The following is a 24,037-nucleotide window of genomic DNA, read 5'->3' as shown; positions in this document are numbered from 1 at the left end:
TAGTAAACACAAAACAATAAAAAAAATTATAGCATTTTATGTTTTTTAAATGGCACCCATTAAAGACTGAAACAGTCAAAATTTGAGACACTATTATAAATCATTCAGTCCTTTAAAAGTTCATGGACAATGAATTAAAAGGCACTTTAAAAATTCTAGTTTTTTACTACCACTTGAAGAAACATGGTAGCAGTCTCTGAAACCCATCCTTGTTAAGGAATGATTAGTGTTGGCACCATCCTTGTTAAGGAATGATTAGTGTTGGCACCAGAGGATCCTATCTGCAAGTAGGGGTGACGTGTCAGTTCACAGGACATACTCTGGCCAGGATGCTGCCATCTTGCTCTCCAGCCTTCTGTGGCTAAATGGCAGTACACTCACACAGGAATGGGCTTTGGACCACAAGCTCTGTCTTTTTCAGGAGGCTCTGGGAAAAGTACTCCGCAGTCTAGATGAGACACCTCACGGTTTGGAGTATAGAAGTCCATTTCCACTTCATATGAAAAGGACAGTGCCAAAGAGTGGGGTCACCCAGTAAATAGCTACCAAGGCCATCATTTCACTTTGCCCTTCTAGTTTTTATGAGAGCATCCTATGCATGTAGATGTGGGGAAAGCTGGGCATGAGGGGACGTGCTAAAAAGGGACTAGTATTTGTGACTGCTTGCAATGAGCTCACAAGTTTGACACTGGTTTTTTTACCAAGTAGGCCTGCAAAGGTTGTACTGACCTCTATTGACCTCCCTACCTACTCGAGAGCTTCCGGTTCCCAACCCTGCCTGCCTCCTACCCCACCGCCAGTGGGACTTCTGATTGGAAGTCAGTAAACATGAGAATTCAATGTTGACATGGATGAGAGGATAAGGCAAAGAACCAGTGGGTTATCTGGTAAACAACAAAAACTACCTCCCCACAATGATTTTCCTAGGCCAATGTTGCAAGAAGACACTACTTCAAGAGCTAAGTCATCACTTGCTTCTGCTGGCCCAGCACCGCGGGTACTGCCCTGAGTGGTTGGGAATGTGGGTGGCTGCCAACGTTAGGGCCGGGCAGGTGCCCAGACACTGAACACCCTGATCCACCCTGATCCTCTACAGCCCGTGCTCCTGCCTCCCAGAGCTCTGGAGATAAGACCCGGGGAAGATCCTTGGGCTTGCTTTGAAACCACCTTGCTGCCAGTAGAGGTCTGACGGGATCCAATAGTTGTTACTAAAAACAAAAAAGTGCTTTTGTGAAAGGGGCAGGTTAGAAGAGGGAGGGAATAAGAATATTCTTTAGAAAAACTCAAATCCATCTGCTTATCAACATCCAAAAGGCTGAGCCCACCCAGGGCACGATTTGGTCCGTGGAATACTGAGTGGAGGAGGCACCCTTGCTGCCTGACTCCTGGGAGCGTTTAACCATCCTTTTTGGCTTGGGGAGTGTCAAAGAGCCGGGCTGCCTTCCTGCACAACAGACAGAACCAGTAGATCTGAGGAGCGATGAGGAAGGCATTGGCCACATTGCAGAAGAAAGGAATATTGAATGGCACCTGAAGCAGGCTCAGTCCCTCCTGTTGGCCATAGGACCAGTACATGAAGGGGAAGAGAAGGATCCGACAGGAGAAGAAGGTGGCCAGTGTGAGGATTCCGTTCACCTTGTACAGAAGGGTGTGCTGCTGCTTTAGCTGCAAAAGAAGGGGAAAGAGAACACAAGGTCACCAGGAGATAATACACTCCACTGCTAGTCGGGGAATGACAGGCCCAGAGTCCCACAACAGTAAAAGCCAAGCAGGTAAGTGTACTAATCAAGACCTAGGCTATCAAATTTCTTGACACCTAGACATTCGTCTAGTTTACTGACACCTGTAGAAGACATTACTGAGCGCTGTCTTATTTACTTATTTATTTTAGAGATAGGCTCTTACTCTGTCACCCAGGCTGGAGTGTAGTGGTGTAATCGTAGCTCACCGAAACCTCCAACTCCTGGGCTCAAGTGATCCTCCCACCTCAGCCTCCTAAGTAGCTGGGACTACAGGCACATGCCACCATGCCTAGGACTATCATGTTTAGATATGCATATCGCCTCATAATTTTTCCAATAATGATGTTGAATTTTGCCTACCTAAGCCACCCAGCTGACAGGAGTACAGGAACAGTGCATTAGAGAAAAATGTGGCCAGGGAAAAAATATAATTAACTGTATGAAACTTGGATCAAATCTACAATTTAATCCCACTGGCTTCGATGACCAACTGACCTAAAGTCTGTTGAAGGGTCTCCCATCCCACCATTCCCAGCATGAAGGGATTTCTCCAAACCCAACAGTCTCCAAAGGAAAAGCACAGTGCGTTCCCTCCTGTACTATTTCTGCCATTTCATACATACATACGTGAATCAGAATTCTGCCCAGTGACACAAATGGAGTGCTCAGTTCTGCTGTGAAGATGCAGCCGACAAAGAAGTCCCCAAGGTCTCCCCGCAGCCTCTGCAGATGAAAAGAGGAAAATGGGAAATAAGTAGAGATTAAGAAACCACCAGAAGGAAAATTCTAACTGGGGCTATTGAAAAGGATAACCATGAGGGACCCTGAAGAGAAAAGAAAATACTAAATAGGCAAGTGCAGACCCAGCTAATACTCCACTGCTTCCATAGCAATAGCACTTTGATGGTCCAGTCCCTAGGATGCAGAGGCAGATTCAGATAGGCTGATTGCACCACACACCAAGCTTTCTCTGAATTTTAATGACGGAAGAAACTCTGTAGCCTACTCTTGTGTATCTAACTCAGTCATGCCAAGGGCACTTGGCCTGCTCATTTCAACACAATATGTGCCAGGCCCTATGCTAGATGTTAGGGTCCCAAAGCAATCAAGAGATTTCTTAAAGAATTTAATGCACTCTATCACTCCTTTTTTCTTTTCAAGAAAGGAGCATGGCATAGTAGAATACCAGCTCCATCACTCAGTGCCACTGACTGAGCTAAGTAAATTCTTAGAGCCTCAGTTTCTTCATCCACAGTATAAGGCTAATAATTTCTACTATTTAGCAAGCTATGACATTTTAAATCAAGTGCCTGCCACCTGGTAGGCACTCAGGAATCTTGAGTTTCCCTTCTGCATTCCCATTTCTCCTCCTTGTTGAGTGGGGTTTTATGGGGAAATGGATCGGGGGAGAATTTGTGAGGCTATCTGCTTTAAGAGTGTTTTTGTGACATCAGAATAATGCACACAGTCCCTGCTGGCACTGTTAGAAAACTTATTTTGTATTATACTTGTATTTTGTATGTTTTTATAATGTATTGAACTAAAGACAGAATATTTGACAAATGTTAAGGAATCACAGAGGGCTGAGGGATTTCTAGAAAGAATGTTAGCAAGGAGGATCATGAACATTTCAGATTTCATTTATTTTCCTCTACTATCTGCATGGGGGATCTAACTGCTAAAGCAGCGGGCACATGGAGAATGGGTGCTGTACAGAAGGAAAGGAAAAGAAGGGCAATCCTGACTCCTAAGTAACAGTCAGTTCACCCAGTTCAACAGGAGGAAATGAGTGACCAAGGCTGCTGGTCTATTGTCTCGGAAGGCCATACCTGTGCAACTGGCACAAGGACAAATAGAATGACGGCATGGTGAGTGATCATCAGGCGGTTTTGACTTAGAAAGTTTCTAAAAGTGGTGGAGTGTCCATGGTTCTGGTCTCTGGTTCGGTACCATTCACTGAGGTACATGGCGTAGGAGTCATAGATCATGTATGGAATCAAAAACCAGACATATTCCCGGGCAAGCCAGTGCCTGAAAGAAAGCATACAAGTGGCCCGTGAAATCATTATGGACATCAATTATGAAGGCCCAAAGCCAACGTCTTCTCATACATGTTTCCTTCAGCTTTGTACTTAACCAGCTATTACTACTCCAAATGCTTTACCATGATAATGCTGAAACTGATAAGGAGAGCAGGGAACTTTCTCTAAATTACAGGGCAAGTGCATGAGTGTCAAAGGCAAACAGCAGGAATTCACTCAGCCCCATGTGTTTAAGTTGCTTGCCTGATTTAGCTACTCATTTGTAATAGACTTTCTGGCATTTTGTGATAAGCTGACTTTGATATAGATACATTTACATACAACTGATTCAACTGCTCCACCAAGAAACTGGTTTGGAAGGTGCTCCAAATCTCAAGTCCAATATTTCCAGTTTAGCTCCTCGGTTGCTCAACAGTTGAGAGTTCACTAACTTAAACCCCTGAAATCAATGAGTTTTCTCTTGTATCTGCTTGCAACCCCACTCTAGGGAGCTTCTGGTAAGCAACCCTGGCGATTTTCTTTACAATTCTATAGCTAATCCCAATTCCATTAAGAAAAATATGTCTGGAAATGAGTCTGGAGCTCAAGGACCACATAACAGCAGTTAGATACCAGGAGAGAGGCTAGGTCAAAAGACAGTACTCTCATTTACTTGTCTAAAGGGGCTAAATCAATATTTACTGAGTCAAAATGATAGTTTCAGCTATAATGTAGAAGTCTCTACTATAGATACAATATTGTTTCCAATGATAAATAAACATTCTACAGACATTTTATGTGAAAAAGAAAATCTAAACTGAAATCGTGGGCCGGGCACAGTGGCTCAGGCCTGTAATCCTAGCACTTAGGGAGGATGAGGTGGGAGGATCGCTTGAGCTCAGGAGTTCGAAACTAGCCTGAGCAAGAGTGAGACCCCGTTTCTTTTTTTTTTTTTTTTTTTTTTGAGACAGAGTCTCGCTGTGTTGCCCGGGCTAGAGTGAGTGCCGTGGCATCAGCCTAGCTCACAGCAACCTCAAACTCTTGGGCTTAAGCGATCCTACTGCCTCAGCCTCCCTAGTAGCTGGGACTACAGGCATGCGCCACCATGCCCGGCTAATTTTTTCTATATATACTTTTAGTTGTCCAGATAATTTATTTCTATTTTTAGAAGAGACGGGGTCTCGCTCAGGCTGGTCTCAAACTCCTGACCTCGAGCGATCCACCCGCCTCAGCCTCCCAGAGTGCTAGGATTACAGGCGTGAGCCACCGCGCCCGGCCAAGACCCCGTTTCTACCAAAAAGAAAAAAAAAGAAAACCCATCCAGGTGTGGTGGCACACACCTGTAGTCTCAGCTACTTGGGAGGCTGTGGCAAGAGGATTGCTTGAGGTCAGAGTGGGAGGTTGCAGTAAGCTACAATGACGCCACTGCACTCTACCTAGGGTGACAACAACAAAAAAACAAGGCAACTGAACACTCCTCCTCACAACCCCTGAGCCCTTAAAAAAAAAAAAGATTAAAAAAATGTACTATGCTGAGCATTAGATTCACACATTCAGCAAATTTTTGTTGTGCATCCATGTGTTAGGTAGAGGACAAAATTTAGTTTTATGTTTCTCAAACAACCTGAACATCAGAATCATCCACAATGTTAAGAGCTCCACTCCCCAGAAATTCTAAATTGTATGCCTGTGGCCCTCAAATCTGTATTTTTAAATTTGTCTTAGGTGATTTCCTAAGGAAATCAACATTGGGATTGCACTCTACACAAGGTGCCATTCAAGTTATGTTCCTGAATGACTCCACACTTACCACAGCGTAAAAATTCAATAAGGTGAACACATAATGGCAAATATAATACCCTTGTAGGTGAATTAATTAGGCAGGTTCCATTTAGGCAAAAAGATGCAATACTGGGCCAGGCGTGGTGGCTCACGCCTGTAATCCTATCACTCTGGGAGGCTGAAGCGGTGGATCGTTTGAGCTCAGGAGTTTGAGACCAGCCTGAGCAAGAGCGAGACCCCGTCTCTACTAAAAACAGAAAGAAATTATATGGACAACTAAAAATATATATATAAAGTTAGCCAGGCATGGTGGCGCATGTCTGTAGTCCCAGCTACTCGGGAGGCTGAGGCAGGAGGATTGCTTGAGCCCAGGAGTTTGAGGTTGCTGTGAGCTAGGCTGATGCCACAGCACTGTAGCCTGGGCAACAGAGTGAGACTTTGTCTCAAAAAAAAAAAATGATGCAATACTTCTTTCACTTGTATCTATGGTCTCAGTTGCTTTCTTAAAGAAATTCTAAGTAAAATAACTATAAAGAGCCACTAAAAGTTCAGCTGAAATATAACTGGCCTCTCCTCTTGAGTGGAACCCAGGGTTGTAATACTTTGCACACAGTACCAATTCAGTAAGATCTGAAATTCTGACTCTTAGGTAGAATTCTCTGAAGATTTATTAGTAAGAGATCTGGATTATAATCTTAATCCACTGGCCTGTGATTTAACTTTCTTTGTAAAACGAAGATGATAATCCCTTGTCTTACTTCTCTGACAAAGTTATTGTGAGGATTAAAAACTTAAAAGTGTGAAAGTCCTTTTAAATGTAAAAAGTTTTAAGTGCTTAAGCTAGGCTTGGTGGCTCACAGGCTTGGTGGCTCATAGGCTTGGTGGCTCACATCTATAGTCCCAGCTACCGCAGAGGCTGAGTCAGGAGGATTGCTTGAACCCAGGAGTTTGAGACCAGCAGACCAGCCTGGGTGATATAGTGAGATCCCATCTCAAAAAACAAAAACAGGCTGAGTGCTGTGGCTCATGCCTGTAACCCCAGCACTTTGGGAGACCAAGGAGGGAAGATTGCTTGAAGCTAGGAGTTCAACACCAGTCTGGTAGCGCGATCCTGTGTCTATAAAAAATAAGAAAAAACTAGCCAGGTGTGGTGGCACACTCCTATAGTCCCAGCTACTCAGGAGGGCTAAGGCAAGAGGATCACTCGAGCCCAGGAGTTTGAGGCTGTAGTGAGCTATGATTCCACCACTGTACTCCAGCCAGGGTGGAAGAGCAAGATCCTGTCTCTAAAACAAAAAATATATATGTAAGTGCTTAAATTGAGAAAACTGCCTAGAGTTGTTACTTAGCCCTTTTAGGGGCCCCTTTAAGAATCTGACGAAATCCTTAGTGCATACCACATTCTGCATATAATTTGGGGAGATGTATAGATATCCCTTCTATCTACAAATATTCATATGAAGGCATAAAATAAGAAGGCATATAATAGAAAAATATTTGGGTATACAGTATGACCCCTGAAAGTCCTTTTTTAAAGATGATATAGGTGCCTTTAGGGCATCCTTGTACATCCAATAAGAGGTGGAGGGGTCCAAAATGTGGTATCTATCTCTGTTTTTCAGGGAATCTAAGAAATAAAGATACATAAAAGGAAGAACCCAAAAACCAAACTCACATTTGCTACCACGCTCAAGCCACTAAAACACAGCCATTTGGAGGAGAAAACACAACCATGGTGTTACAGACCTGTAAGTTAGTCATACTTAAATAGCTTTTCCTGAGATGCATCGTGGTTGCTTGCTGCCTGCTCTCATGTTAACTCATGCTAATGCTGTCGAGTTACATTTATCTTAGTTTAATCTTTGCAGAAAAGGCTGGTTTCAAGTTTGATGTGGCAAATGGGGTGGTGAGGGAGCTTGCTGCATGATCAGAAAATACTCAATCAAAATAAAAATTGAACCCAGCCAAGCAAATGCTGTTAGCCAATCAAGGTCACTTGGCCTATCTTCTATCAGCTGCAACAAGAAAAGCAAGAAAATCATGACAGCAGGATCAAGTCCAAGTAAGACTGTGGCCCACAGTGAGATGCCCTACTCAGTCTTCCCCCCACGCTCCAGTCTCAACAGGGGAAAATAAGGACATGACACAGCCAACACGAAAGAAGGATCAGGAGGGGCCGCTCGACCTTCCTTGCACATCTGACTGTGGTTCTTCAACTTAACTGGGAGACAGTAGGAAGACAGGTGGAAAAAAAATGACATTTAAAATAAATAAATAAATAAAAGCACCACCACTGTCCAGGTCTAAATATTACATAAAAGCAGACCATTCTGGTCTTAATTTATGATTTGTTTCACTGAAACTGCAGACAGATGCACAGTTCCTGACCTGCCTCTGGACTGAGCTCTAATACACACACAAGTCAGTTTTCTGAAACCATCGGAAATCTCTTCACCACCTTTAGCAAATCTAAAGGAAAAACAAGAGCAGCATTTGCAGGGAAAGGGGTGGTGGATTTGTTCCATAGAAGGACATAAACAGGCCAACGAATGCTCCAGAGTGGGGACTCAGTGAGGTCGACTGATACTCACACCTACAAATATTTTTACACTTACCTATCTCATAAAGAACTTGGATCAATGGACTATCACTGTCCTCTCACCACCTTAAATCAGATACAGACTCTGCTGTTCTCTCTCATTTCAGTTTACCTTCTGCTTACTTTCTCCTAAACTGGGGATACTGAAAGGAGAGGAGGAAGGAACTAATTATGGAGCCCAAGTTTTCCCATCAGCCAGCTACCTAACAGCATGTGCTGATCAAGAACTAGTGCCTGTGAGCCAGTAAAATGTGGGAACTTCCGAAAAGCTCCTCAGCCCTGTGATTTGTACTTCTTTCACCTGGCATTGGATGTTACCTGCCGTTGACCACGTCGCTGCAGGAGCGTATGATGACGATGCCCGACCCGGTGGCCAGCACAGCCTGCACTGAAGAAACCAGCCTAACGTCGGGCAGAGGGGAGAAAGAGAAAGCGCGCTCGATCCAGTCCCGGGGCCTGCACGGAGCCAAACTCTTCGACCTGACTCCCCCGGGGTTGCCAGTGCGGCGAGGAAAGCGGTAGCGCCGCGGACCCCCAAGGCAGCTGGCAGCTGTGGGCAGCAGTCTCGAGGGATGCATCGTACAAACACTTCCCTCCCCATCCCGACCCGCACGGGCACCGTCCGCCGGCCCCCTCTCCCGCCAGGTGACGACGCGAAGGGTCTTCGGCGAGCTCGGGCGAAGCGACCGAGAGCAGCGAGGAAGCGAGGGAGGCAGCCCCCCGCCCCGCTTCCTGTCGCCCCCCTTTTCCGCCCTCGGCCGAGCGCAGGGGCGGGCGCAGGCGGGTCCCGGCGCCCAGCAGCCGGCGCGCGGCCGGGTGGGGCGGGCAGCTCCCCGGCCCTCGGCGGGCGGCCCGGCCGCGCCCAGTACCTCGTGCTGATCATCAGGCAGTCGGAGTTGGTCCATTCTGGCCGCGAGCGGCGCAGCGTCCAGTTGCAGAGCGCGAAAAGCCCTGGGAAGAAGAGTGACCCCCAGGCCAGAGTCAGCAGCATGGGTGCTCGGGGTCCGGCCGCCTCGCTCGGCGCCGCTCGGCGTGGCTCAGCTCCGCTCCGCGCGGCTCCGGGGCTGGCGCGGCCCACCGGTCGCTATTTCTACCCTCCGCCCTCCGCCCTCCGCCCCCACCTCCGCCCGGCCCGCCGCGACTCCGGCAGCCGCCGGGCGCTGGCCCCGAGCCCGCAGAGCGGCTCTCCGCGTGACCAGGCCCGGCGGCCGCGATAGGCGCGGGCCGGCCGGGCGGGGCGGGGTCTCGCCGCTGCCGCCCCTGCGCCCCGAGGGTTCCCCGGGTTCCCCCGGCCGCTTCCGCGGCGCGCGCGGCCGAGTGGGCTGAGTCCGCTGACGCTTGGCCCGGGCCGGCCGGCCGCGGGGCCGTGGCGGGAAGGGCCGTGGCTCTTCGGGCTTCTGTTCCGTCACCGCGACGCCTCCCCCTCCCCCGCGGGCCGCCTCTTCAGAGCCGGGGCCGGCGGGCCGGGGCGGGGGAGCGGCAGAGAAGGCCAGGTAGGAACCCACCACCGGCGTGTCGCCCGGCGCGAAGGGTGCGGTGGGCATCTCTCCTCGGGGCAGGGAAGGAGGGGCTCCTGGCTGTCCCGGCCGGGCCTCATCCACCGAGCACTCTTACTTCCAAACCAGAGTCTTAAGGAAGATTCTATACGTCAAAGATATCTTTTCCTCGTCCCACCAACTGCTGCAGTTTCTCCAGAGGGGGCGTTTCTCAGAAAGCTTGAAATCATGCCACAGAATCCAGCAGTTTCTCTCTCCATCTATATAGAGGTGGACTACTAAACCTGCATACTTCTAGGTGGTCCTGCCTCTCGGCTCTGGATTAAGATACTGTCCAGAGGCCTCGTGACAGTTTTGTTGTTGACAACGTGTCCTTATTTAAAAGTTCTCGGGACAGGTGTCCTAAACTTGAATGGGTTGGAATCTATTTCATTTTCACCAAGCACCAATCACATGGGTCAGGACAATAATTTCAGTATTATTGACTTCATTCCTTTTGACGTCCCAGCTTTGCTTTGTGTTGGTCTGTATCTTCCTCAGCTAACAAGCTAACAAATGTCATGGGTGGGGGGAGTGGATTATACAATTCATTTACATCTATTACAATTGAAAGATGCTATGGGCCGGGCGCAGTGGCTGAAGCCTGTAATCCTCGCACTCTGGGAGGCCAAGGCAGGAGGATCGCTCGAGGTCAGGAGTTCGAGACCAGCCTGAGCAAGAGTGAGACCCCGTCTCTACTAAAAAATAGAAAGAAATTAACCGGACAACTAAAAATATAGAAAAAATTAGCTGGGCATGGTGGCGCATGCCTGTAGTCCCAGCTACTCAGGAGGCTGAGGCAGGAGGATTGCTTGAGCCCAAGAGTTTGAGGTTGCTGTGAGCTAGGCTGATGCCATGGCACTCTAGCCCGGGCAACAGAGTGAGACTCTGACTCAAAAAAAAAAAAAAGAAAGGTGCTATGGGCCTCTTCAAATCACCGTCATGGAAAATGCTGACCAAAGTCCCATATGAGGACTGGACCATATGTCTGGAACAACAGGGCTCAGCCTCTCTGGGACACTATTTCCTTATTGCAAAATAAGGAGGAGGCTGGATTACAAGGTCTCTCTGGCTCTTACAGCTCTAAACTCCTGTGATTCTGTAAGTTTTATAAAGTGTTAGATATCAATTAAATTACTTTAACATGGCAGTTCCTGGTGTAGAAACGGAGTGAACACAGCTTTTCTTTGTTTCAATTTGTATTTATTTAATTATTGAGTCTAAAAATGTTTCTTAGGTTTAAAAGATAGTTTTCCTTTAGCATTATTATAATCATTAATTAGGTCATGATCTTTTTGAGTGAACACAGCCTTTAACATCTTCCCATGTTTTGTTAAGGTGAAGGACTTAGCCAACATTAAGGTAGCAGACAGCCCAAAGAAAAGTCTGAAAGTTCATCCACTTAAGACAACATCTCTGACTCCCAAATTGACTGCTAACAAACTTGATGAAATGAGAAAGACACTTCAATCTGGTACCAATGTATCTGGCAAGTGCAAAGCTCTCTGTATTTTCACATTTGCTTGTGGACAAAAACACCTATCTGGAAACTTTCCATTCTCTCCAGAAGAACAAATCTTTGTGCATTCCACTTCATATTTCCTATCCATATATCATAGTAACTTCAAGCTCCAGCTTTTCCAGAGAGTGACAAGTGGTTACAAGTTTTCCCTGCCTTTCTGCCTTAAAGGGATCAGCAACTTGCACAGGGTATGCTAACACTTTTAAGTGGTGAGAACCACTGTATCCCCTATACAAGCAGCTCTTCAGGCATGAAATGAAAACAAAACAACAGATATTTCACATACAGAAAACACCAAGTAAAAGCAGTTTCCAACATCACACTCAGGGAAGTCACCAGAATGTTTAGGGTGAATCACCATAAAGCTAACAAGCATAAACATGAACCTCTGCTGTTCAAGTGATCAAATCCCTGTGGGCAAATGATAAAGCCAAATAAAAAGCACCAAGCCTTGTTTACACAAACATCCTCTTGCCCTCGAAAAGTCTTAAATCAAATGTTTCCTTCTCCAAGGCTTCTATGTCTCTTCCAGACAGATTTATAAATTCGTTTTCCAATCTGCCTTTGCATTTGCGTAGTGAGCATGTTGTTTTTTATTTGCATGTATGTTTTTCCACCGGATTGTTAGCTCTTTGAAACAAGGACTGTGTCTTTTCATTTTGTATCCCAAGTTAGGCCTGGTGCATTGTAAGAGTTCAATAAATGTTTGATACTTTTTAAAGATAATGTCTACTGAGTACTTACTATATGCTAGGCACTATATCAAACATTTTATATGCGTTGTTTCATTAAATCCTCACAACAAATTTGTTATCCTCACTGTCCATGTATTTGCGTGTGTGTGTGTGTGTGTGTGTGTGTGTGCGCGCGCGCGCAAAATGAGACTCAGACCAGAGCAATTAAAAAATTGGGATTTGAACTCAGTACTTTCTGCCTTCACATCAATGTGCATAATGACTATACTGCTTTCAAACTTGATAAGCAGGGAAAAAGTAATAATTTTTCTCAATATAGCTTCTCATTAATAACCACTGTTCCTAATTGTTTACTCATAAATATAAATGTGTGGGGTGGAGTGTACGGGCTCTGATGCTGCTATTAATACCATTTTATATGTAACTTTATAATTTTTCCAAGCACTTTCACATATATCACTTGGTTCTCAAAATAATCCAGTGAGATGGGCTGATCATATTATTGTTTTCATTTTACAGATGAAGAAACCTAAGTGCAGAACGGTAAACTGACTTGCTACCCTATAAAGTGACAGAACCCAGGACTCCTGATTCATGTTCCAGGGTGATCTCAACTACTTCATGCTGTAGGATTGGGATTTGGGGAGTTTGTAATTATGCTTCTTGGTGGATTTCAAGAGTGAAGTTTGGGTTACTAGATGCCAAGATAAGACTTATTTACCAAACTCAGAGTCTCACCCCTTGAACAGGAAATTTATAAAGTTCCCAGTTTTGGAGGGCTCTGGAGGGATTCTTTTGCCACTAAGGTATGTGATCCTGCTTTTTGGTCTCCTCTCCCCCATTACTCTAGACCCCACTCTGGATCTCATTAGGGTATAGGATACAGGGAGTCTCCTCATGTCTGTTTCCTGGTTTCTTTAGCCTTAAATTGAAAATACCATATTTACTTATAAAATACCTTAAGAATTCTCAAGTGAATGCAATTAAGATATGTGATGTGTAGGCTACTATCCTTGATCAAGGTACATTTTCTTCCTACCCAGGAAAATGCATCTACAGGAAAATCAGTTGAGAGTCACACATGAAACATCTTCATATTGAGCTCCAGAGTTGAAATAGAAGTTGGAGGTCTCCATCCACTCATCTCCTTTATTTTTATTTATTTATTTTTGTCAAGTTTCCACACACAGCATGGACATTCATCTACTTTAAAAATGCTAACAGACAAAAATAATGAAACTTTATTCTGAAACTAAATGTATTTTGTTTAGAACCACACTTCATTTCTGCACTAGGGACAGCTGAAGCAGAGACACAGCAGGAAACACAAAAGGAGAAGTGAAGTGATAGGAAGAGACATGGAGAGAAAGATACAGCACAGGAAGATGATCAAATCAGAAGAGACTAAAATAGTTACAGAAAAAAACCAAGATATACTTTTAGACACAGGAAAATAGATATAGAGATGCAAATCCAGTGACTGGCAGTTCGTAACAACTGAACAAGAGGAAAAGGACTGTAAGACATCGGGGAAGAAGGAATGAGTCATGCAAAGAGAAAGAAAGTGACAGCCTTTTAAGGAACTTCATTCCTTTTAGGCTAGCGCAATAAAAGCCATATTGCATTTGAAGAAATATGGTATAAGGAGGTGATTCCTCTTAGGACTGAGAGTGTGGCCAGAAAGAAGTTAACCACCCTCCTCTTAATGTGTCCTTCACTTTGCCTGATCAATACAGCCCCGCACTGATTGTATGTGTGTGTGTGCGCGTAGGTTTCCCCAGAAGACCTTAATGGTAGGGACTGTCTTTTTGGGAGGCAGCCATGACATACAGCATTGGGGTTGGGACCAGAGAACCTGAGTTCCAGAGCTTATGGCTCTGCTACCCATAAGCTATGTGACACGGAGCAAATGACTTAATGTCCCCTGTAAAATGGGGATTCCACCTACTTCAGAGGGTGGCTAGGAGAATTAGGTGAGTAGTATTTTCAAAAACACATGCTAAACTATGTGCTGGGCACCGGCAAGGGATTATTGTTCTACATCTTGGATCCCCACGGCACAGTTCACTGCTGTTAAACTTCTCAGTAAGCACCTGTTGGATTTAAGATGCCCTAGGTTGGTCTCAGCCAGACTCCACATTCCTCAATTTTATCCTGGACTTTCTGCAAATATAAACTGTGACTCTAAGAAGCACAGTCACACCCCAAGCACATGGTTTCTACAAACAGTGACCACAGCTGCACACCACAGGGAAGTCTTTGCTCTTGTACACAATGGTAATGATCCTTGTCAATAAAAACCATAATTTATGCAAAGAACTGATTATATAGTGCTTGCTTTTGGGTATTGCTTTGTATTTTTCAAAGTACTTTCACGTACAGATTTCTTTTGCTATAAATGCAAAAATTGGCTTGTTTGCAGATAGCCACACCCCTAAAAGTAAACATTTCTAAACGCAGGTTGAAAAAATATTCAAGGACGTTGAACCATTAAGGAAATTACCTTGAAATGAGTTAGGAGGAACCAGCAAATCCCTGTGAACAAATTAAGTTGCCTTCCTAAATTATCAGACCGATAATTTTCAGTGTCTTTATGTCTCATAAGTAATTCCATAAAAGATTTACTTTATTTTGGTTACTCAAGTCAGATGATTTTTTTTTTTAGTTTTCTGATCATAAAAGTGATATATTAAAAAGCAAAACATGCCTACTATGGAATAATGACAATGCCATCACTGAGAGATATTACTGTTAATATTTTGGTAGAATTCTTCCCAGTCCTCTTATATGCATTTGTTGGATATCTGAGATCATGCTTTAAATTCATTTTGAATATTAATATTTCACTTACATTATAAGCATTTTCAATGTTACTTAAAATTTCACAAACTTAATTTTTAATAAGTCAGAATTAATTTGATATTTGAATCACTATAGATTATGGGCTATTGGTTTTGAAAAATATTCTTAACTGGGGAGAGTCGGTTTCCACATTTGTTCATAATCATACCTTGGCACACTAACACAGACAAGGTAATTCTAACCTTAAAAATATTAAGAGTCCCATCCTTATTAGCACTCAGTGTCTGTCTTGAGAATGAGCATCATAGTATCTGTAGAAACCCAAGCTCCTATTTAAGTATCTAGATTTTTCTTTATATAGGCTCCATTATCCTCTTTAACAAGGAATATATTTATGCAGGCACTTGTATTTATTGAAGAAACGAATGAAGGAAAAGCCATTCTTTGTGAAGCTAAGTCTGTAGTGGCTTTTACCACGCACAGCCAATTTCAACTCCAAGAGTTAATTATTTCTCAACAAGATTGTAGGTGAAAACCTCAATGGCCAGAAACCAAAAACAATGCAGAGAAAGCTGATTAGTTACAAGGACTTAAAAGTCTTATATTTGGGGGAAAAAATCTTCATTATATATAGCAACAAGAACCTCTGCTCCAAGCATACTAGCACAGCTTATGTGGCAGCGAAGTGTCACCACTTGTCTGTGATGGTCCTTATGAACTATTAAGGGCCAGTCTAAAGACTGAATGAACTGTTGAGTTGTGAGACAGGCTGAAATACTTTTGCCCTGCAGGCAAAGCAAAATCCCATGTTGCCAGGTAACAAGATGGAACCTGGCATAGGACTTAGAAGGATTTGGAAGGTTTTAAATAATATTAGTGCAAGATGAAGGACAGGGAGTACTTGCTAATCAAGATGCTGCCACCTTCCTTCTGTTATGTGTCATAAGGCCATTGTTTCATTATGCAGTATCATCTGAGGCTTGATTGGAGTTTTATGTGTTTTTTTCTATTTAGATGGTAAGCACCATGCTCACTCAATCTGCTGCTGTTTAACACTCTACCATTAGGGTCCTGGCCAACATAACAGCAAACACATAAACTCTCAAAAGAGGTGTAAACATTGGAAAGGAAGCGAAAGAACCATCATTATTTTCAAACAATATACTAATTTATCAAGAAAAAATAAGAAAATCGGCCGGGCGTGGTGGCTCACGCCTGTAATCCTAGCCCTCTGGGAGGCCGAGGCGGGTGGATCGCTCGAGGTCAGGAGTTCGAGACCAGCCTGAGCAAGACCTCGTCTCTACTAAAAATAGAAATAAAAATTATCTGGACAACTAAAAATATATATATATAAAAAAAAAAATTAGCCAGGCATGATGGCGCATGCCTGTAGTCCCAGCTACTCGGGAGGCTGAGGCAGTAGGATCGCTTAAGCCCAGGAGTTTGAGGTTGCCGTGAGCTAGGCTGACGCCACGGCACTCACTCTAGCCCGGGCAACAAAGTGAGACTCTGTCTCAAAGAAAAAAAATAAAAAAAAAAAAATAAGAAAATCAACTGAAATATGGTAGGTTGAAATAATTAAGATAAGGTGGCTAGATATAGGATCAACATACAAACATAAATACATTGCTATTTCTATAAGCCAGAAAATACCAATTAGAAAACATAATAGAAAAAGGGGACCATTTACAATATTTTTAAAAATTTATAAAGTGACTAGTTTTAGACCTAATAAGAAATATGCAAGACCTATATGTAAAAAGCTACCAAACTTTACTGAAAGACATGAAAGCCTAAATAAATGGAGAGCATGGCGCTATAAGGGAAGATTTGATATTGTAAACATGTCAATTTCCCCCAAATTCAATGTAATCCCAACCAAAATTCCAATATGTTTTTAATGGGCTGAGTAAGTTCCTTCTAAAACTTATGCAAATTAAGAAAATGTATAAGAATGTCTAAGAAATCTTTGAATAAAGAACACTGGGGGAGGAGAGAAATTTATAACATATTAAAACATCCTACAATTTATTATAATTAAAACAGTGTAGAAGAAATAAATAGCTGGGCATGGTGGCTTGCACCTATAATCCTTGCAATTTGGGAGAGTAAGGCAGAGACATCCCTTGAACCAAGGAGTTTGAGGCCACAGTGAGCTATGATCATGCTACTGTACTCCAGCCTGGTTGACAGAGTGAGATACTATCTCTAAAACAAACAAATCAATGAAACAAAACAGAGTCCTGAACCAGATCTACTAATACTTGTGAGGAAAGGAAAGACTGTCTAAGAAAACCACAGAAACCATTAGCCTTCTCTTTGGAAAAAAATAAAGTTAGAAGTTGAATAGCATCTCATTCATGTCTACCTAGAACCTCAGATTGTGATCTTATTTGGAAACGGGGTCTTTGCAGATCTAATTAAGGTAAAGATTGAGATGATACCATACTGAACTAGGGTGGGCCCTAAACCCAGTGAGAGTGTCCTTATAAGAAACAGAAAAGAACACACAGAAACAGAGAAGAAGGCAGTGTGAAGATGGAATAAGAGATTGGAATGATAAGTCTACAAGCCAAGGAATGCCAAGGCCTCCTGGCAGCTCCCAGAAGCTGAGGGAGAGGCATGAGAGGGTTTCTCCCTCAGAGCCGTCAAACAGGAAACAATCTTCCAACTTATTGATTTCAGACTTCTGGCCTCCAGAACCATGAGAAAATTTCTCTTGTCATAAGTCATCCAGTCTGTGCTAATTTGTGACAGCAGACCAAGGAAACTAACACAATGGCCTCCCACACACCAAACACAAAACTAAGTTCCAGATATATCAAAAGTTAAACCCTAAAAATGCATTTGAAGACAAAATTTAAAGATATTTTTATAATTCATAGGCTATAGAAGGCTTTCCCAAACAAGGCATAAAACCCAGATGTCATTAAAAAATGGGATTGATGGATTTGTATACACTAAGAGTAAAAAAAAAAAAGCCCCTGTACATCAAAAGGCAAAATTAAGTTAAAAGACAACAGAAGAAAGTATTTGTAGTATACACCAAAGGTTAACATCTAGAATGGTCAGAGATCCTACAAATTATTAAGAAACACAAATGGGCTGGGCACGGTGGCTCACATATGTAATTCCAGCACTATGGGAGGCTGACCCAGGATGATTGCTTGAGGCCAGGAGGAGTTCGAGACCAGCCTGAGCATAGCAAGACCTCATCTCTACAAAAAATAAATAAATAAAGGAAATTAAAAGAAATACAAATGACCCAAAAGAATTATTTAAATTATATAAACTAGAAATATACAGAAGAAATATAAAAAGGTCAACAAAAACTTTACAATAAAATATTTTAAAGACTGATAATACCCAGTGCCTAAGGACACAAGGATATAGGCACTTTCTTACAGTGCTGGTAAAAAATAAATATGTATTATAAGGATATAGTATAGTTTGTAATAGTAAAAAATTAGAAACAACCCAAATATCTACTAATAGAATAATCAAATATTTCATAGTAGTTCAAACTATGGAATACTATACAGCTATTAAAAGAGGAAATAGACCAACGTACAGAGAAGGATCTCCAGAACATACTAAGGGAAAAGAACAAATCACTGAATAAATACAGTAAGATATAATTTATGATTTTAAAAACTATAAATGTGGTCAGGCTTGGTAGCTCACACCTGTAATCCTAGCACTTTGGGAACATGAGGCAGGAGAATTGCCTGAGGCCAGAAAAGACTAGCCTGAGCAACATATCGAGATCCCCTCTCTACTAAAAATAGAAAAATTAGCCCAGTGTGGTGGTGCTGTAGCCCCAGCTACCTGGGAGTCTAAGGCAGGAGGATCCTCGAGCCCAGGAGTCTGAGGTTGCAGAGAGCTATGGTGATACCACTGCACTCTAGCCCACGCAACAGAGTGAGACCCTGTCTGAAAAAAAAAAACAAAACTATAAATGTGATTGGTACATATGATGCTATATAATCACACAAAGAATGGTCTGGAAGGAAAAACACCAAACTGCTAATAGCATTGCCTGTGGGGAGAGGAAGTGTGTATGTGCATGTGTTGGTTTTGTGAGTGTATATTTGGGATGAAGGAAATAAAGAGTGACTTTTACATTTTCCTCCACATAATTCCAGTTCTTCCAATAAAAATGATTCATTATTTATTACACATATAGAAAGAAAAAATAATAAGCACCTAGAAATTAATGGTACCTGTTAAACCTGTGGAATACTATGGGACATTTTTCAATACTATGTGCATGTATTTTGTAGTTAAAAATTTGATTATGAAAAATACATGAGAGGTAATATTTTTAAAAACATGACATGCACATAACATGCTTTGGTGTTATCATTTTGTAAAGTGTCAAAGCATCATGTGAGCTCTTGGGAAGCAAGATTTTTCCAAGTAATACTGTAACAGGACCTAACCTGGGGAGGTTAAAGAGTCATAAGAGCAAATGCCCTGTTCCGGAACATGACAGACCTTGCTGTCAGTCTAGCAGACCAATACTTAGCTGCGTGACCTTGGCTCCTCACACTACTGTCCTACCTACCTCAAGGGCTAAGAAATAACATATATGGAAACATTTAGCTATGCATAAAGCACTATGAAAATTCACTGTATTGCCTTAGTCCCTAAAATCATTCACTGTCATATAGTTCTGCAGTCCCCAACCCCTGGGCCACGGACCATAGCAGGCCATGGCCTGTTAGGGACCAGGCCGCAGAGCTCTGTTGTGTAGCCCCTAATTCTCCCTGCCCCAACACCCGTCTGTAGAAAAATTGTCTTCCATGAAACTTAGGAAAAGGGTAGGGGGGGTGGGGGAATGCGGGCACACAGCAGGAGGTGAGCAGTGGTAAGCGAAGCTTCATCTGCATTTACAGCCGCTCCTCATCACTCACATCACCACTTGAGTTCCACCTCCCCCAACCCCCATGCATGGAAAAATTGTCTTCCATGAAACCAGTCCCTGGTGCCAAAAAGGTTGGGGACCACTAGTAGTGGATTACTATATCTGCCTGTAACATACTAAACTCTAAATGCAACAGGTAAATGTGTTTAGGCAAGGGCAGTGAGGGCAAAGAAAAAGATAAACTGAGAATAGGCAGAGTGCATTTGCATAGGCAGTTGAAAATGTGTGACTAACTCTAAGGAGAGAAGTCCAAGTTTGGATATAAATGATTTGGAAACTAATGATGGCTGTGAGAGTGTTCTCGTAAAGCAATAAATTTCAATGGGGGATAGACTGGGCTGGAGGAAGCTATCAGAATCTTGAATAATGTTACATTTAGGAAATAAAAATGTTTTGCTGATTTTCTGAAGTAGAGCTAAAAAAGTTTAGCTGGGCAAAATATTCTTGGGTGGTGGACAGAGAATATCATTTGCATATCAGTGATTTTAAAATTGGAGGGATGAGAATACCTCTTATTCAAATACTGTGTTTGGGGCCAGGTGTGGGGGCTCACGCCTGTAATCATAGCACTCTGGGAGGCCGAGGTGGGAGGATCACTTGAGGTCAGGAGTTTGAGACCAGCCTGAGCAAGAGGCAGACCCTGTCTCTACCAAAACTAGAAAAAATTAGCTAGGTGTGGTGGCCAACGCCTATAGTCCTAGCTACTTGGGAGGCTTGACGTGGGAGGATCTGCTTGAGCTCAGGAGTGTGAGGTTGCAGTGAGCTATGATGACATCACTGCACTCAACCTGGGGCAACAGAGTAAGACTCTGTCTCAAAATAAAACAAAAATAAAATACTGTGTGTGGGAGGGTTGTTCACAAGATTTTTATGTTTAGCAAAAGGAGGCATAGGTTAAACAAAAAAGGTTAAGAAATATTCAATGAAATACCTCCCATTAAATGGTATGCAAAATGTTATGAAAATGTGCATTTTTCTGGGGAAAAGATCTATAGAGAGTTCTTCAGCTCCTCCAAGGGGTCCAGACTCAAAAAAGATTAAGAACTACTGGTGTAGACCGGGAAAAGCTCGGCAGCTAAAGATACAGCTCAGGGAATGCAACAGAGCTCAGCAGGAAGAAGTGAAGCCAAAGAAACAGGAAAACTGAAAGTGGCAATAGTATTGTAAGATACTCAAGGGTTTTAGATACAACGAATTAATGGTAGCCACATTATAATGATTGTACTAATTAATGTCAATTTTGTAAAACAAATATTTTTATACTTGTCATGTGTACAACTTGCACAAAAGCATTTGTCATTTTGGCCTATCTAATTACTTTGTTGAGTAAGTAAAAGGATTACTGAGGATGAACCCAAGGTAGCCAATAGGAAGGGTTTTCATTTAAAAGCATCTGGTAGCTAGCCTATATGCATGACTGAGTGTCTTAGCTATGGCCTGTGGGAACAGAGGAGCTGCTGAAGCTAGTTGGAAATTATGATCTGCTTAGCAAGAATGGGCACGCACAGAGAATCAGAGCACCAATCAAAACAAAACTGGTGTCTAGGATATAGGAAACATTCAGAACCATCCCAATGTCAATCAAGAACAAATGCCAGTGTCCAGGATGTAGGATGGAAATTCAGGAATGAAGGATTGCACAAGAACCACTCATTGCGAAAAGCCATACACTAAAAACAATCCATAAAGAAGCACCAAGAGAACAGTTCGAACAAGATTTCATGTAGAGATTAAACCACATTTCTCTACTACATGTTGGCTTGGGAGCTTGTGCCACCCATAGTGACAATAGGATCTAAAAGCGATTGTCCTTGAGAACACTAGGGAGCATTTTGGAAATTTGTGGGGAATATTTTTGATTGTATCAATGTTTGGGGAAGGTGCTATGCTGCTGGAATTTAGTGGGTTCAGAACAGGTAATTCAGACATCCTGCTATGTTTTTTTTTTTTGTTTGTTTGTTTGTTTTGTATAAGGAGTTTCACCAGAAGCCAGCTATTTAAGAAAAGGTTGTTACAGAGAGGGAAGCTTAAGTGGAATAAAGACTCTGTCTTGATCTTATAAAAGAACATACTCTGTACAGTGTCTATATTATATTGCAGCTACCTCTGCACTCTAACAATAAAACCAAAATATAACCAAAGATATTTGAGACTCCTTTTAACAGAGTTATTCACACTAAATTGACAGAGACACATGAAATTTGGCAATCTCACTAGATTTCATTAACAAAGGCTGTTTTAAAATTATTTAATATTTCCATCTTATATACTTAAAACATTTTTTGGCACAATAAAAAACATTATGATTGGTTGGTCCGAGTGCAGCAGTGTTTACAACTAATTGATCACAACCAGATTCCTTTGTTCCTTCTCCACTCCCACTGCTTCACTTGACCAGCCTTAAAATATAATTTAAAAAGAAACATTATGAAAATTCCTCATTTGGGAGTTACTATTATCTTTCCATTTTATTCTGATGTTTCCTCGGAGATGCACCACACAACTCCCTTCTAGCCTGTTGTACTCCTTTTCCAATCCATCCTTCTTTTAGAGATTGAATTTCTGCCTCACATGGTGAAATTTCAAAGTAGAAAATATGTTTTCTGTGATACTTTGTCATCAGCTGTACCTCATCCCACAGCACTACAGGAAATTGGTTTTTTTTTTAAAAGCTCAGCTCATTCATAAGAATATCACATACCCCTTATTTTCATACCCAAATGTCTCATATTCATAAACTTCCATATCTTATTTACCTTAAAACTATATAACCAGTCTTTCCAGGTTTCCTCCTTCCCTCTTTTGCTTATCATAAACAAATCAGCCTAGCCTGTTATTAGTTATCCTAACACAGCTTCTTTAAACCTAGTGTCCACCTGTACCTCTGCTCTTTTAAATTCCTATACTTTTTGCACTGTGTAACTCTCTTAAAGTTTCATTATTAGTAGCTTATCTGCAAAGAGGGAGAAGGGATATCATGTAGTTGAGAGCTTCAAAGGAGGGAAAGATTTGGGGTCATGGAGGAATGCAGTTGAGAATTGCCAGTGGGTTCATAAAAGGATAATCAGTGGAAATTAGACAGCATGAATTTGTACTGCCTATGGTCACCCTGGTTTCATGACTCCCCACCACAATGTGGGCAGCTCAGAAGCACAGAAACAAAGGTGGAGAGACTAGGGCTGATGACAGGTATAACAAACATGGTTACATCTCTCCTCTGCTTACAATCCTTCAAAGGTTTCCTGTTCCTTAACATGAACTTCAAGATCCTTCGACAACTGCCACTGCCTGTTTCTTCAGGCTCCTCTTGTTTCACCGTCCCCTTGGCTTTGGAAGTTCCATCACCCTCGTCAATTTCTTTCATCTTCATGGCTTTTGCATATACTGTTCCTTTGGTCGGTCATCCCTATCCTCATTTCCTACCCTTTGCTTCAGCTTAAAAATCACTTCCTCAAGGAAGACTTTCCTGACCACCAAATCCAATCAGAACCCTCTATCAATATAGTCTCTCAACATATGTTTTGTTTGTTTTTTATTGGACCTATCACAATTCTATTTACATGAATATCCTTCTCATTTTTTACATATTTTTTAATCAGATGACTTTAAGTTCCATGAATATCCTTTTCACACATGGAAAACAGCTCCATGGAGACAGGCACTTGGTTTATTTCATTCATTGCTGAATTCCCAGCACCTAGCCAAGTACCTGTCACCAACAGGAAGAGGTGTTCAATAAATTTATTGAATGAGTGAATGAATGGCAGGAAGATTTAGCTATAGGACCTTGGGGAAGCTTTTTCTTTGTTTGTTTGTTTTAACTAGATCTCCATTTCTTCATTTTTAAAATAAGGATAAGGATAATAACCTCTAACCTCAGAATTCCTGTGTGAATTTAAAGAGACAATGTATGTAATATGCTGAGCATGGTGCCTGGCATACAGTAAGGGCTAGGAAATGTTAGCTATTATCATCATTAAAAACAAGCTCTCGGAGCAACTGGAACTCTCAGATGGTCCTGGCAGGAATGTGAAAACAATACAGCCACTCTGGAAAACAGTTACCAGTTTCTTATAAAGTTAAACACAGACACACCATACAAGCCAGCAATTCCACTTCTAGGTATTTACATAGATGACATGAAAACTTATATTCACACAAAAATCTACACATGAATGTTTATAGCAGCTTTATTCAGAATTGCCAAAAACTGGAAACAACCTATATGTCCCTCAACCAGGGAATGAATAAACATATTATGGTATATTCATACAGTGGAATATCACTTGGCAAAGAAGAAAAAATGAAATACTGATACATGCAACAACATGGATGAATCTCAAATGCATTATACTAAGTGAAAGAAGCCAGACTCAACAGGTGGCATAATATATGATTCCATTTATATGACA

The 24,037-nt window shown here is 42.3% G+C and overlaps 1 protein-coding gene across 4 annotated transcripts; it reads right to left on the bottom strand.

Annotated features, from left to right (window-relative positions):
- Nucleotides 1-17: 17 nt before the first annotated feature.
- On the bottom strand, nucleotides 18-9,240 carry TLCD3A (TLC domain containing 3A). 4 transcript variants are annotated; one of them, XM_045526185.1, is made up of 5 exons: nucleotides 9,014-9,240; nucleotides 8,463-8,546; nucleotides 3,572-3,773; nucleotides 2,370-2,465; nucleotides 18-1,665 (listed from the first exon to the last, which is right to left on the bottom strand). In XM_045526185.1, the coding sequence occupies exons 1-5, from the start codon at nucleotides 9,133-9,135 to the stop codon at nucleotides 1,396-1,398; spliced, it is 774 nt and encodes a 257-aa protein (XP_045382141.1). In that variant the 5' UTR covers nucleotides 9,136-9,240; the 3' UTR covers nucleotides 18-1,395. The 4 variants fall into 4 exon arrangements, with proteins under 4 accessions (XP_045382141.1, XP_045382142.1, XP_045382140.1 ...); XM_045526186.1 differs by lacking the exon at nucleotides 8,463-8,546; XM_045526184.1 differs by lacking the exon at nucleotides 9,014-9,240 and having other exon boundaries at nucleotides 8,463-8,907.
- Between the last annotated feature and the right edge of the window lie 14,797 nt (nucleotides 9,241-24,037).

The sequence above is a fragment of the Lemur catta genome, chromosome 15, assembly GCF_020740605.2.
Source record: "Lemur catta isolate mLemCat1 chromosome 15, mLemCat1.pri, whole genome shotgun sequence".
Lineage (NCBI taxonomy): Eukaryota > Metazoa > Chordata > Mammalia > Primates > Lemuridae > Lemur > Lemur catta.
Note: the sequence above shows the minus strand (reverse complement) of the source record. Positions and strands in the feature narration are given on the sequence as shown.